Raw genomic sequence first — 13,672 nt, forward strand, 5'->3', positions numbered from 1 at the left:
GTTGTGGGCTGTTGCCCGTCCAGGCGGGGAGCCTGGACACTGGATGATGACAACAGCAAAGGCACTGAGGCGGCACCGACCGAACACTGGCTATCCTCTGAGCATTTCAACCTGGTTACAACCTTAGGAAGCCCCATTTCACGGATGAGAACACGGAGGCTCAGAGAACCTGCCTGTGTTCAGAGAGCTAGTTCCCAGGAGGGGAATGTAGACAGCAGGATTGGAGTTTATGCTCTTGCAGTTCCGTGGCACCGTGCAGTTCCGTGGCACCGTGCAGTTCCATGACCCGAATAAACTGTGACCCCACGGCAGATGGCTGTAAGGCAGTAAGGTATCCATCCCCCACAGACAGTTGGGTTCTCTGAGTCCATCTCTGCCCACGACTGGGAAGGCAGTGCGGGCGGAGGGAGTAAACTGCCGGCAGTGAAGTGAAGAGGGAATCTGGGGGTGTGAGCCAGGCTGTGTAAAGATGGTGGGGGGCACGGGGCTCTGTGTCTGAGTGAATGAAACTTGGTGGGAGTGAATCACTGTACGCTAGAAAAACGTGCTAAGTCAGGAGCAGTGGGAAAATAAACCCTCCTCTTTGCTGTATTAGTACACAACCATGGAGTGGTTTTTGCTTGTGCGTGTGTGTGTGTGTGTGTGTGTGTGTGTGTGTGTAGGTGTCGACAATTTCTGGCTGTGAGGGTTTAGTGACTAAGCAGAACTTGACTGAATCAGATATCCGCCAGCAGCAGGACTGCCCGCATTCCCAGGAGGGTCACAGGTGAAGCTCCAGGTAGAGGAAGCTGGTCTGGACTTCCCCAGTATCCCTGTTATTTGTCTGCTCTGCCAGGGGACACAGAGGCAGGGGTGGCCAGCCTTTGGTCCTGGCCTCCCACAGCTACAGTCTAGTAGGGAAGTAGCTGTGTATGCACAGCCCAGTGCTGGACACCCTCAGAGGGCTCACTATCCCAGTCCATCTCCCTTCTCAGTGTAGAATGTTCTTCCACAGATTCTGTGCATCATGAGGGCCAACAGCAAGCCTGACCCTCACATGGGTCCCCTTACTTCAGGGACACAGGTTCCTGGAGTAGCTGATGGGGAGGGTCATCCTTGTAGACAACAGATGTAACTTCTCTCCTTCCTCTCCAAGGACCCTGCCCCAACTCCCCTGCCTTAGCCCTGATCTAGCACCCACAGAAGTGGACTAGCACAGTCCTAGTCCTGAGGCTATCATCCCTGCCCTCAAAGGTCTCACCACCCAACCAGGAGTCATGGAAACAAAAAGAACAATAGAAGATGGCATGTGGTCAAGCAGCACATGACAAGATGCCTGCCACCTCTGCTGCTGGCTTTGGGGGTGAGACCAGAGGGCCTCTAAGAACTCCAGGAAAACTCTGGGTGAGTAGCAACATGGTTTGGACTAAAAGTGGGGAAAGCAGGAATCCAGGTCTGCAAGCTGCATCCTGGAGGGCTCAGAAAAGTCACTCGGCTCCTTGGACCTGTGCTGCCCCCTCTGCACCATAAGACTTTGAATGGGGCCAGGGACTCCCCATTTGGGATGGGGAGAGTAAGTGCACCATATGAGACACTGGCACCAAAGACCCCTAAAGGCATCTCCCGGACCTAAGCAGGGCCTTCCTATAGGTCAGGTCTCAAACTCCCCTGAGGCTCCAATTAAACCAGAATTTGACAAACAGTCCTATCCTAGTAATTCCGTGTGTGTGTGTGTGTGTGTGTGCGCGCGCGCACGCGTGTTTAAGCATGCATGTGATCAGCACCAAGGACAGCATCCCACATGCTGGTGGGAAAGACGATGATAGACCCCCCTCCCCCAATATTTTAATGCCCCTACAATAGAAGGATCTTTGAGGCAGGGGAATGGCAGAACAAAGACCAGCATAGAGGGCCTCCTGGTGGCACCAGAACTGAGTTCAGGAGCAAGAAAGGGCATTCCTTTCATTCTGGAACTTTCTCATCTATACATTCATTCTGTCCCTTCCCTCTTTACTAGACCCCACTGTCTTTGAGTTTAAAACCCAAAGGGAGATGTAGGTGATAATGACTGAAGCCTGTGACCAAGTATACTTCTCTGAATCCGACCCATTCTCCCCACTCTCTTTGGCTAACTAACTTTGTGCTTTTGGATTTAAAGGGCCACGTTACTTGAACTTGTCCTGGCCTGGGCCCCATGACAGGGCCCTTCTGTCTGGCTTCCTATTCAGCATCTGCTGAAATAATGGGGGGCCATTCCGGTGTCCTCAGTCGTCCACACTGTCCCATGCCCCTCTGCAGGGAAAGGATCCCAACCTCCAAGGCTCTCCACTAGGCCTTCTTGAAGCTCCCCAAGCCCCAGGGATATTCCCTACCCATCAGCCCCAGACTCAGAACCACAGAAGTCCAGGGAGGAAAGGAACTGAGAGTTCATTGGGTCCAAGAGGTGACCCGGGGCTTCTACAGAGGTGTTCCCAGAGCAATGAGGTAGATAGAATGGGAGAGACAGCAGATGGGCTACTCTTTCCTCTACCTCATCAAGCAGTTTTGTCCCTTTTCTTTTCTTTATGGGATCTTGCTGAAAGATTCTGATGAAACAAAATGTTCTGTTCTTTAAAAAAGTTTACTTTTATCTTAGAGAATTGTAGATTCACATCCTGCTCTAAGAAATAACACAGAGATCCCCTGTACACTTTACTCAGTTTCCCTCATGGGGACACTGGTAAAAGTATTGCTCAAGAGTAAAGTCAGGATACTGATGTTGATACGGTCAAGATGCAGAACATTTCCATCAGCACAAGGTTCCTACCTGATGCCCTTTTGTCCCCAACCCACTTCATTCTGCCCCTCCCTTCTCTAATCCTTGAACTGCTCACCTAGTCCCCATTCCTATCCTCTTGTCATTTCAGGAATGCTATATATACGAAATCAGAGTACGTAACTTTGGGGGATTGGCTTTTTTTTACTTGGCACAATTCCCTGGGGATTCACACAGGTTTCTGCATGTGTCACTAGCTGATTCTTTTTACTGTTGATCACCACAGCTTGTTCCAACTGTTCACCTGTTGAAGGACAGCTGGGTGGTTTCCAGTTTGGGGCTTTATGAATAAAGCTGCTATAAACATTTGAGTACAGGTTTGTGTGTGAACATAAGTTTTCATTTCTCTGGGATAAACACCCGGGAGTGAAACTGCTGGATCAGATGGTATTTGCAGGTTTAGTCTTTTAAGAAACTGCCAAATTGTTTTCCAGAATGTCAGCAGCACTTTACACTCCTACCAGCTAAGTATGAGTGATCCAGTGGCTCTGTATCTTCACCAGTACTCGGTGTTGTCACTATTTTTTTTATTAGCTATTTTGATAGGTGTGAAATCTCTCACTGTGGCTTTAATTTGCATTTCCCTTATAGCTAATGATGTGGCACATCTTTTTTTTTTGCAGGCTTATTTGCCATCTGTACATCCTCTTTCTACAGGGAAAAAATGTCTCTTTATATCTTTTGTCCATTTTCTAACTGCGCTGTTTCACATGCTGAGTCTGGGGAATTCTTTATATATTCTGGATACTAGTCCTTTTGCCAGATACATGTTTTACAAAATTTTCTCCCTCTCTGTAATTTGTCTCTTCAACCTCTAAACAGGGGTTTTTCCAGAGCAAAGTTTTCAATGTTGATAAAGTTCAAATTCTCATCTCAGTGTTGACATCTAGTGATTGTCTTTTTTTCCATTTAGTTTGAAGTATTTCTGGTTCTTAGTAAGACATATGATTCTTTATTGCAATGAGGGCACTTCCATGTTATGTTATGAGACACTGAATCATATTAAGTCTTCTGTGTTACATGGTTATTTGTGATAACACTGTGGCAGGGAAAGGTGGGGGGCACAGCCTCAGTATTGGGGTGCACTTGTTACTGCTCCATGGAGGCGAGAGTTCCAGGACTCCACAGAGTCCCCTGTGTACCCTGCCATAAGGGTGGTCTCACTACCACTTGGCAATAGTGGAAGTCTCATCTTCCTGTTAGACTTTCCTAAGAGGGAGAGAAGGGGTGCCTCAGTACTGCTGAGTGGGGACGCAAGTCCAGGCTCCCACATGGTCTCCAATAATACCATGGGGTGGCCAGGGGCCCTTCTTATGAGCTGGCAGGGATGAAGGGCTCAGCTTCCTGCCTGGGCTTCTCTGACACCACCCCAGTAGGGGTGGGAGGGCTTATACAACTCTCTGAGAGAGGCAGGCTAGACTCTCAGTGGGGTTTGCTGGTGTGGGTGAGGGTGGACCCACACTTTGTTCTGTGCTACTTCGCTGGAGTAGAGCAATCATTGTCTAAAACTTTTCTATCTTGATAGGTTGCCCTTTGCCTGGACCTTTGCTTACAGAGATCAGACTTTTATTGGGACTTTAAAAATCTGTGTCCCCTGCCATATTCTGGTTACCTCCTTCTTTGGCCCCAAGTCTGGGATGTTAGAGGTAAAAAGGAAACCCAGGAAAATTATGACTCTGTCCTTGCTCGGGTCCCCCAAACCCTAGCTGGTCTGCCTTCTTATCTCTACCTTTCAGAATCTTATGTCTGTTTTATATAGAATGATCAGGATTTTAGTTTTCCTTAGCAGAAGGAATATAAAAAAGAACATCTATTCCATCTTCCCCAAAGTAGAAATTTAGGTCTGTATTTTTTTTAAAGATTTTTATTTATTTATTTGACAGAGAGAGATCACAGTAGACGGACAGGCAGGCAGAGAGAGAGAAAGAGGGAAGCAGGCTCCCTGCTGAACAGAGAGCCCGATGCGGGACTGGATCCCAGGACCCTGAGATCATGACCTGAGACGAAGGCAGCGGCTTAACCCACTGAGCCACCCAGGCGCCCCTAGGTCTGTATTTTTAACAAAATATTTTGATGGCCTTATGTCTAGATCATCTCCTTTTTCAGAGGGAAACAGGTTACTGGAAGACAATGTGTCTCACCGATGATTGAATAGCCAGTCAGAGGGAAGGGGGTTAGAACTCATGTCTCCTTGCTCTCATGTCCAGTGCTGTTACCATGGCAGCATGGTGCCTCCTTCCTCTTGCTGTGCATCTGACCTCCTCTGCCCTCTGTAAGGTCCCCCACAGGCACCAGCCCCTCTCCTGCCTGTAATCTCATGCTGCTCTGGACTGTTGCTTTCCCACTAGAGAAAGTCTTACTTCTCTAAGCAGACTCCAGGTTCTCTGAGGATAGAGACCAGGCCACGTGGCTCATGAAACTGACAGCGGAGGCTCAGTGGATGGCTGCTGACTGTTTCCCTACAAGTCAACCATTGATACTGTTACAAATGGGGTAGCCTGGTTCCTTCAAGTGAGCTGGAGTCAGAAGGCACCTGGAGGACAGGGATAGGTGGTATCTTCTGGAAAACAGAGGCTTACATGCTAGGAACACCAGAGTCTGCAGAATCAGATCATGCCAGCAGGACTGTGTTTGGTTCAGGGAAGCGTGGGTGGAATCATAGTCCGTAGCTGCAGTGCTCCCAGGAGGATAACCCAGGATAGGACAGGACCCATGAACCATCAGGTCATGTCCCAGACATCTTAGCACTGCAGTGAAAGTGTTTGTCTTCTAACCTTTGTGTAAACAGAGACAGTGCCCATCACCTTTGCCATCCCATTTCCCAGCAAGCTGCCCTCTGTGATGACGCGCTGATTCAATCGAGGTGTGAAAAAACAGATAAATAGAGGAACGAACCAACATAACCATGACTAAGGGAAACAAGTGCAGGAATGAGGATATTTAGCTTAAAACACAGACTCTTCATACTGGACTGCCATGGGAGAGCAAACAGCCATGGAGCTGCCCAACAACATTCTGAGATGCCTTTTGAAGGCGTGAACTCCCCATTACTGGAAATGTCCCACAGCTCAACAGCCACATGAGGGGGATCCTACACTGTAGGGTTGGGGGTTGGATCAGGTAGCCTCTGACCCTCTGGTCATCCTGAGAGCCCACAGTATTTTAGGGTAGAGATCTGCTTAGCTCTGGGTCTGATGTGGGAGGAAGAGGTCAGCCCCAGCTCCTGGTGAGCTGCTACCAGAGGTGGCACATGTGATGGTCATTCTAGCCAGTCACCAGATAGTTCTGGCTTCCAGAATGCCAGGCACATAGTAGGATTATACCTTGTAGGGTGCTTACCCCTTATGGTTGGGTGGGCTCGTGTGGGCAGTTCTGGGCCACAGGCTAAGAGAGGAAGTGCTGTGTATTATATCTGGGTTGCAGTACTGACTTGCCAATGCAAGATCCTCCAGTGGTCCTTTTCCCTCTATCCTAGGGACTGGTGAGAATGACAACTGCCCCATCAAGCTGGGTCCTGGATGGGTTGTTTGAAGTTACCAAGTTTCGGGGCACCTGGGGGGCTCAGTGGGTAAGCATCTGCCTTCGGCTCAGGTCATGATCCCAGGGTCTTGGGATCGAGCCCCGCATCAGGCTCTCTGCTCGGTGGGAAGCCTGCTTCTCCCCTTTCCCCTCCCCTTGCTTATGTTCCCTCTCTCTCCCTCTCCCTCTCTCTCTCTGTCAAATAAATAAATAAAATCTTAAAAAAACAATAAAGTTACCGAGATTCAAGGCTGTTTGTTGCTGCAGCATGACCTGGGCTATCCTGACTGATACGAGGGGATGGACTTTACCTGGGTGGGACAGCAGAGACAAGAGAAGATCTACAAGGTGCAGGGGCGGGGCTTCACAGCAGTTCCAGCATCTCAGCTGAGCACACAGACACCTCCGTGTCTACTGCCCTCATTCCCACCACTCCTGTAACACCCAACACGCACCACCCACTCTGGTGTACACCCTCCTGATGCCCTCACACCCCCATATAGCATCCAACTTCAAGCCTTGTGACTACCATTTCTTCTCTCTTCCCTTCCATCTGATCAAGCATCCTAACCATTCCTGAGGGCACAGATAAGGCCCCATGTCCTGCAAGGCATCTCTCTACCCACAGAGATCAGTAGGGACACTCTCCGGAATGACCACAGTGTCTGTGGTCAGGAGGTGTCTTTGGGACTTAACTGGGTGCCTTTAGCCTCTTCCATGTTAAGTAGCCTCTACTCCACAGACAGGTAATGAGGCCAAAGGCCAGTTCCTCTGTGTCTGGCAAGCTCATACTCCATAAATACTGACTAAATAGAGAGAAGTGCCGTGAACGTGAGATTTCTTGAGTATCCACAGAGGCTGAGTAAAAATTCAGGTACTTCTACTAAGATATTATTTGTACTGATGAGATAAACCGGCTCATAACCAAATACTATGATTACTAGAGGGCAACAAGAGGACTGGCAGAAAACTCCTTTTACCCTTTCTATTTACCCTTTTACCCTTTTACCTTTTCCTGGGTCAGAGGTGAGCATGTATTTGAGGCTCACTTCTGCCTACCACATGCCGTCCCTTGGGTCAGAGTCAATGTCAGCACCTAGAATGAACCTAGCTGCCCGTTAGCAAAGGTGTCAGGGAGGGTAAGGGAACAGTGGAGAAATCAGGAAAATCCAAACTTGCTGCTACTTTTAGCAGCTATCTGGATCCCACTGGTCTTTTCTAGAGACCCAGAAAACAATGAAAGAGATTTCCAAAGAGGTTCAGAGGAGTCTATCATTTTGCAGTAAAGGCGCTGAAACATGTGCCACACCTGGGTCAACATCTGATTCTCTGGACCCTTGACACAAGAATCTTCTCACTCCTTCCTGAGGCTTCGTTTGCTAGCGGACATCAGGATGGCACAGGGGAGTGCCCTCCTCTCTCATCATTTCAGGGAATGTGGGATCCCAGACCATCGGTCAGGACTCAAAGACATCACTTCTAACACAACCCCACCTTTCCTGGGCTCCGCAGGAAACTGCCCCATAAGGAGGTGTGCCCATTAGGGTTCTGGTGACGATTCCATCGCCTTGCTCAACAGCCAGCACTGCGGGCCAACAAGTTCTTCAGACAGGAAGTCCTTCTCAAGGACTAATCAGTCCTTGGGCTCTATTGCTGCTGTTGTGCACATTAATTTTCCTCCCTTGGCACTTCTGTGCAGACAGAGAAGAGCGGCTAGCTCCTGACCTCATACAACCTTTCATATACCTTTGGCTTTCTTCCCTGAATACTAAATCCCATGCTGGCACCCAGAGACGTTTTCTAAATGCACCAGGTTGCACTCTCTCCTATCAGCTATCTCCTCTAAATCATCTCCACAATGATTCCCCCACTACCGTGAAAAGCTAGAAACGACTACAGCTTCCTAAGGGACAAGGTGCTAGATGAGCTCTTTTGGAAAGAGGCCACCAGGACATCAAATAATCCCTAATACGGCCGAATCCCAGTTGTGGACGGTTAGAGAGCCCAATGTCCTCTGCGCCCCTTCTTCCCGTCTCATGGGACTCAGCCTGCCCTAGGTTATCCCCACTTTGTAGGGCTCAGAGAAGGCAAAGGTTTTCCCCTTCCCCTTCTCCTCACATTAGTTGAAATAACAAAATAAATAATCCAGTGCATGGCTACCCCCCAAATGGAGCCTGTATCTGGGCTATTCCTTCAGGGCAGGGTCGGTGACCTGCCACACAGTGCTTCCGGGGCAGAGTATAGAACCTCAGCATCCTCCAGTGGCTCCCACTCTCCGGGGCCCAAGTGGCTAAGGGGGAGTGCCAGCTCAGCCAACCACACCAGTTTCAATCTACCTTAAGTTCCCTCTGAAATTCTCCCCTGTGGGTGAATGTGGGGGTGGCAGAGTTGTTCTGCCATCCCAATGACCTCAAAAAGCTCAGCAAAGTTGGTGGCCAGAGGAACAGGGCCCACCAGGGACCAACTGTATGGACTGGGCCTGGGCTAACTCAGTGCCGTCTCGGGAGTCTTAACTGAGTGACTACTGTGTGCAAAGCCCTAGGGCAGGAGTGGTCAGGGATAGAGAAGCAGCCCTGGTGCTCATCTCAAGTCGACCGGCTGGCTGAGGGGACAGTCAAATGTACGTGGAAGAATTTGATTCAGCATGAATTTGTGCCCCAGGAGCCCCCTCCAAAAAGGCTTCATCCTCTGGGCTTATCAGGGAAGAGAGTCAGGTTTATATGTGTATTTAAAATTTTAATTTCAGTTTTTTTTTTTTTTTTTTTGAGAGAGAGAGAGAGCAAGTAAGGAGGAAGGGGCAGAGGGAGAGGGAGTGATCCCAAGTAGGTTCCGTGCTCAGTGCAGAGCCTGACGCGGGGCTTGATTCCATGACCTGAGATCACGAGCTGATCCAAAATCAAGAGTTGGACGCTCAACCAACTGAGCCACCTGGGTACCCCAAGGCAAGTTTATTTTAACCAGACCCTATTTCCACCCTTCTGGGACTCTTCTTCATAATGAGCCTATGTCTCAGTTCTGCCTACCAGGAAAGGATCAAATATGAGCCTTTTATGATTTCTTCTTTAAAGTCACTTGCATTCATTTTGTCTAACTCCACGTACCCAAGCCAACTGTTCAACTGCTTTCTGGAGGTGGGATTGGGGTGCTCGTGGTACTAGGGTGCCCCCTCCCACAGATCCCCCAGTCTTGCTCCATCAGCCTAAGGTCTGGCCGACTCCCCACCCACCATCCTCCAGGGGCGTGAAGCTGGCCATGGAAGGATGCCATGGGGTGAGGGAGGCAGGTGAAGGGGAAGTGGGAGCACAAGTCGTTCTCTGCCCCCTGGAATCCTGTTTGGAGTGACAGGTGAATGAGACTGGGGGGAATGGGTGGGAAGAGGGGGCCCAGAGAAGGTGATTAAAGGGAGGGGGGGGGGAAAAAAAAGGAAGATTCTGGAAGATTTCAGAGCCAGACACCTACTAACCAAATAACAGAGAGCTAGTATTTTGGTCTCTCATTTATCAGCCATTTATGTCCCCATCCAAGAATTTAACCCTTCCCTGGAGCCCTCTGGTTCTTGAGTCCCCAGACCCAAGATCACCTTTGCCCCTGAAGAGTTACGGAAGTCTTCAGGTAGGAAATCCCAGGGTAAATGGCAGGCAGTGCTCTGATGTGCCAGGCCTCAGGCCATGGCTAGAGGGATTCAGGGAGGATAACACAGGGTTCCTGACCAAGTACTGGCAGTCTAGTGGCAGGGACAACAGTCCTCCACAGAAGGATACCTATTACAGTAAAGCAAAGTAAATGGCCAAATGGGGGGAGGGGCAGGTGAGAGACCTGGGTTCAAGCCCCAGCTGGGTGAGGTCATGACATCTCCATGGACTTCAGTTACAAAGTGGCATGGAGAAGCTAGACAGGCCCCCAGAGGTCACTGAGTTCCCTGATTTTTATAGGAGGAAGCTGAGGATGAGAAGAATTTCTACCCAGTTTGTGGCAGAGCAAATAGGAGAACCTGGGTCTCTTGCCTCCTCCCCTCCCCACCACCCCAACCCAGGTTCTTGTCCGGCCTCCTGCCCAAGAAACAACGAAACACACACAAACAACCTGTAGTGTGAGAGGGCAGCCATCCCCCCCCCACACCACGGTGGACAAAGCCCTGCAGTCTAAGAAAGATCTAGAACTGAGGACACTGACCATCTTCGCTTAGGACAGAAGAGAGAGGAGTTTATTTAATTGGTGCCATGGAACTGAAGTCAGACACAAGCAAGTAGGCTCAGGGCAATGTGTGAACGCAGCTGCTCTGAAATTTCGAACAAGTGAGTGCAGGAGCCCATGTCTCTCTGGACAGGTACAGCACAAACCTGGGCTTGTGCTTCCTTTCCGCCTCCAATCCCATGGTCTTCCAGGAATAAGGTATCAGCAAAAACAGATGGACAACCAGGGAATATAGGGTGCCTGAGGGTTACCAGAGCAGCTGTCTCTTTCCTACCGGCCACAAACCCCATACCTGTGTGGGTGCCCCCTTGGGATCTCACAGGGAAGCAGCAGGGAGAGAAGTAGGGGGCTCCAGCAGGGAACAGGAAGCTGGATGGCTGGGGGCAGGGGGCACTGACAGCTCATCCCCACGTTCTGCCCTTCTAGGTCCTCTGTTCACCTGGACCAGAAGTGATCTCAAATGCCCCACCAGCACCCGAACCTTAGGAATCCCACTATTTGCGAGATCTATCACCAATGCTGATATGTGAACCTCCAAGTTCATTCAGGCTACGACTGCATACAATTCAACACTTCATTTATCCACTCCCCTCTCAACGGACATGCAGCTGTTTGCAGGTATTGATGCAAAAATCGTCAAATGACCAAAAATAAAACAAAACAAAACAAAACAAAAAAACAACCCACCAAGCCAAAAACCTCAAGAATCTATGTGTTTTAAGGAGGGCATGCTTCACTGTGGGCTGGGTGTTCAGGGAGAACCTTCCAGAGAGCGGACCACACACTCCCCTCTCTTATTTCCTGCTCTCTCCACATCTCCCAGCCCAGGAGAGCCATCACAAAGCCATCCCAGGAACGCCAACAGACAACACACGTGACCACCCCCAGAAGGCGCACAAAGCTGATTCCCTACCTGCTGCGGGGGAGCTCGGCCTCGGGAGAAGGAACAGCTGCTGTCCAGCTGCTCACTGCAGTCTGTTGTCCACTGCAGGAGAGAAAGGAGTGGTCAGTGATGGCTGGACATGTAGGCTCGTCCTCACCCTACAGGGGCCTTCCTGGGACAGCCCTGCCCTTCTGCAAGAGAGCCGGGATAAAATCCTACTTGGTCATTTTCAAAGACAAATCCTTCCCTACCAGCAGGTTCACTTTGGCATCTCCAAGTTCCACCTTGAGGTGACCCCTCTGGTGTATGCTTGGGGAAGGCAAAGTTCCTTCCCTTAACCTAAGCCCACCAGAAGGATCAAGACCCGCTGCCTTGCAGAGTCAACCACGTAGGACACAAGTTATTTACTTTGAACAACCAGCAGTGTATCTGACTGCCTGAGCTGGAGGGGGGCACAGACGTGTGGAACTTCCCATGCACCCAGCTCCAGGGGACAAGGGGCCCATGGGATGACAGGAAGAGCCCCAGACTGGCCATCAGAAGCCTGGCTCCAACTCAGCCCTAGCACTCACTCCTCAAGAGCTCAGAGACCGGGGGTACCCCAAAGTGTGGTCTGATGACCAGTTGCTTGAGATCCCCCTAAACCTGCCACACAGAGGTCCCTGGGCCCTACCCTCCACCCTCGGTGAGGGTGGGGCTGAGCTGCGGCATTTTGACAAGCTGCCCTCATGATGCACCAGAGGCTTGAGAGCTGCTGAAATCATGGATTTCCTAGGCTTTGTCTGGTCACCTACAAAACGCAGCCAGCAAGGCTGGCTGACTGCAAGGCTGAAATGAAGGACTTCTGTAAACCTATAAAGACACCGTAGAGATGTGAAATAGTAGTAACAGCACAGCTTTTCTTCTGTAAGGTGCCATGGAGCTATGTGGTGGTATTTTTATTATGCTAGTTAGTGGTATTTTTATTATGCTATTTATGCTAGTTAAATGCTAGCTAGCCCCTTAGGCTAATGTTGAACACTGACCTTGACCTACACCCTGTGTGATACACAAAGAACAGAGGAGTCCAATACCGATATTTGACAGACTTGGTCAAAACAGAGTGAGCGTGAATGGCCCAAGGCCAGTGCAGTCTGGTATTGGAAAACCTTAGCTGGCCACACCCTCCTGACTGTGGGTCAAGGGCATGACCTTTGTTACAGGTACCAGTACACTCTTAGCTATCCAAACAAAATAACATGAGAGCCACAAGCATAGGAGCCACAGAGGTAATTTTAAATGATTTAGCAGCCAGATTTTACAAAGGAAAATGTTAACTTAAATTTAATAATATATTTTATTTCTCTCAATATACCCAAAATAAGATCCCTTCAACAGGTAATTAATATAAAACATTATTTTTAAAAAAGATTTATTTATTTATTTGAGAGAGAGCGAGCGAGAACATGCATGCACGCATATGTGTTGGGGGGAGGGGCAGAGGGAGGGAGAATCTCAAGCAATTCCATGCTGAGTGTGGAGCCCCAGGTGGGGCTCGATCTCACCACCCTGAGATCATGACCTGTGCCAAAATCAAGAGCTGGGCCCTTAACCGACTGAGCCACCCAAGTGCTCCTAAAACATTATTAATGAGATCTTTTATATTCTTTCCATACCAAGTGTTTGAAATCCACTTAGAGCACATGTCCAGCTGGGCACTGCAGAGGAGCTGAAACCTGCAGACTGGGATTCCCAGACTCCTGCGCTGGCTGGCTTCCAGCTCTGCTCTGCCACTAGGAGGCAGGAAGAAGGCGTTTCTCCCTTCCCTCTATGCTTCAGGGGGACCTACCGGCAGGGACTGTGTCTCCTTCATGGCTCTAGACCTCACCAGAGGTAAAGAGTCATGATCTTGACTCCTGGACTTTGGCAACCCATCTCTCCTCCTTCTGTGCCTCAGGCCTGGAGGTGGGATTGCTGATCTCTCTTTTTTTTTTTTTTTTGCTTCTTAGTTCTATCACCTGGGTAACCAACTGCCTGGAATAAATTTCCTCTGTCTGGATATTTGCAGTCTCAAAGCATCTCCCCCAAGATAGTTACTAGTTGTATTAATTATTAATTATAATAGATATATTTATTAATTATGCGAAGGAAAGTGAGAAATCCGCCAGACACCACCTTAACCGAGAGAGGGGGGATAACACTGGCCATAATGAAGCCTGTCAGCTTCATGGACTCCCCAGTATGATGTGCCGAAGATGGCCCATCCCTTCTGAAGCGTTCTTGCCAAGAATGCACAACCTCCA

The 13,672-nt window shown here is 49.5% G+C and overlaps 1 protein-coding gene across 2 annotated transcripts in view; it reads right to left on the reverse strand.

Moving 5' to 3' along the window:
- CTIF (cap binding complex dependent translation initiation factor) overlaps positions 1 to 13,672 on the reverse strand; it is a 281,396-nt gene that overhangs the window by 181,806 nt on the left and 85,918 nt on the right. For both annotated transcript variants that reach the window (XM_044243025.1, XM_044243023.1), the window contains exon 3: positions 11,421 to 11,492. In XM_044243025.1, the coding sequence (XP_044098960.1) occupies positions 11,421 to 11,492 (72 nt within the window). The remainder of the gene's footprint in view (positions 1 to 11,420; positions 11,493 to 13,672) is intronic.

The sequence above is a fragment of the Neovison vison genome, chromosome 3 (assembly GCF_020171115.1).
Source record: "Neovison vison isolate M4711 chromosome 3, ASM_NN_V1, whole genome shotgun sequence".
NCBI classification, from domain to species: Eukaryota; Metazoa; Chordata; class Mammalia; order Carnivora; family Mustelidae; genus Neogale; species Neogale vison.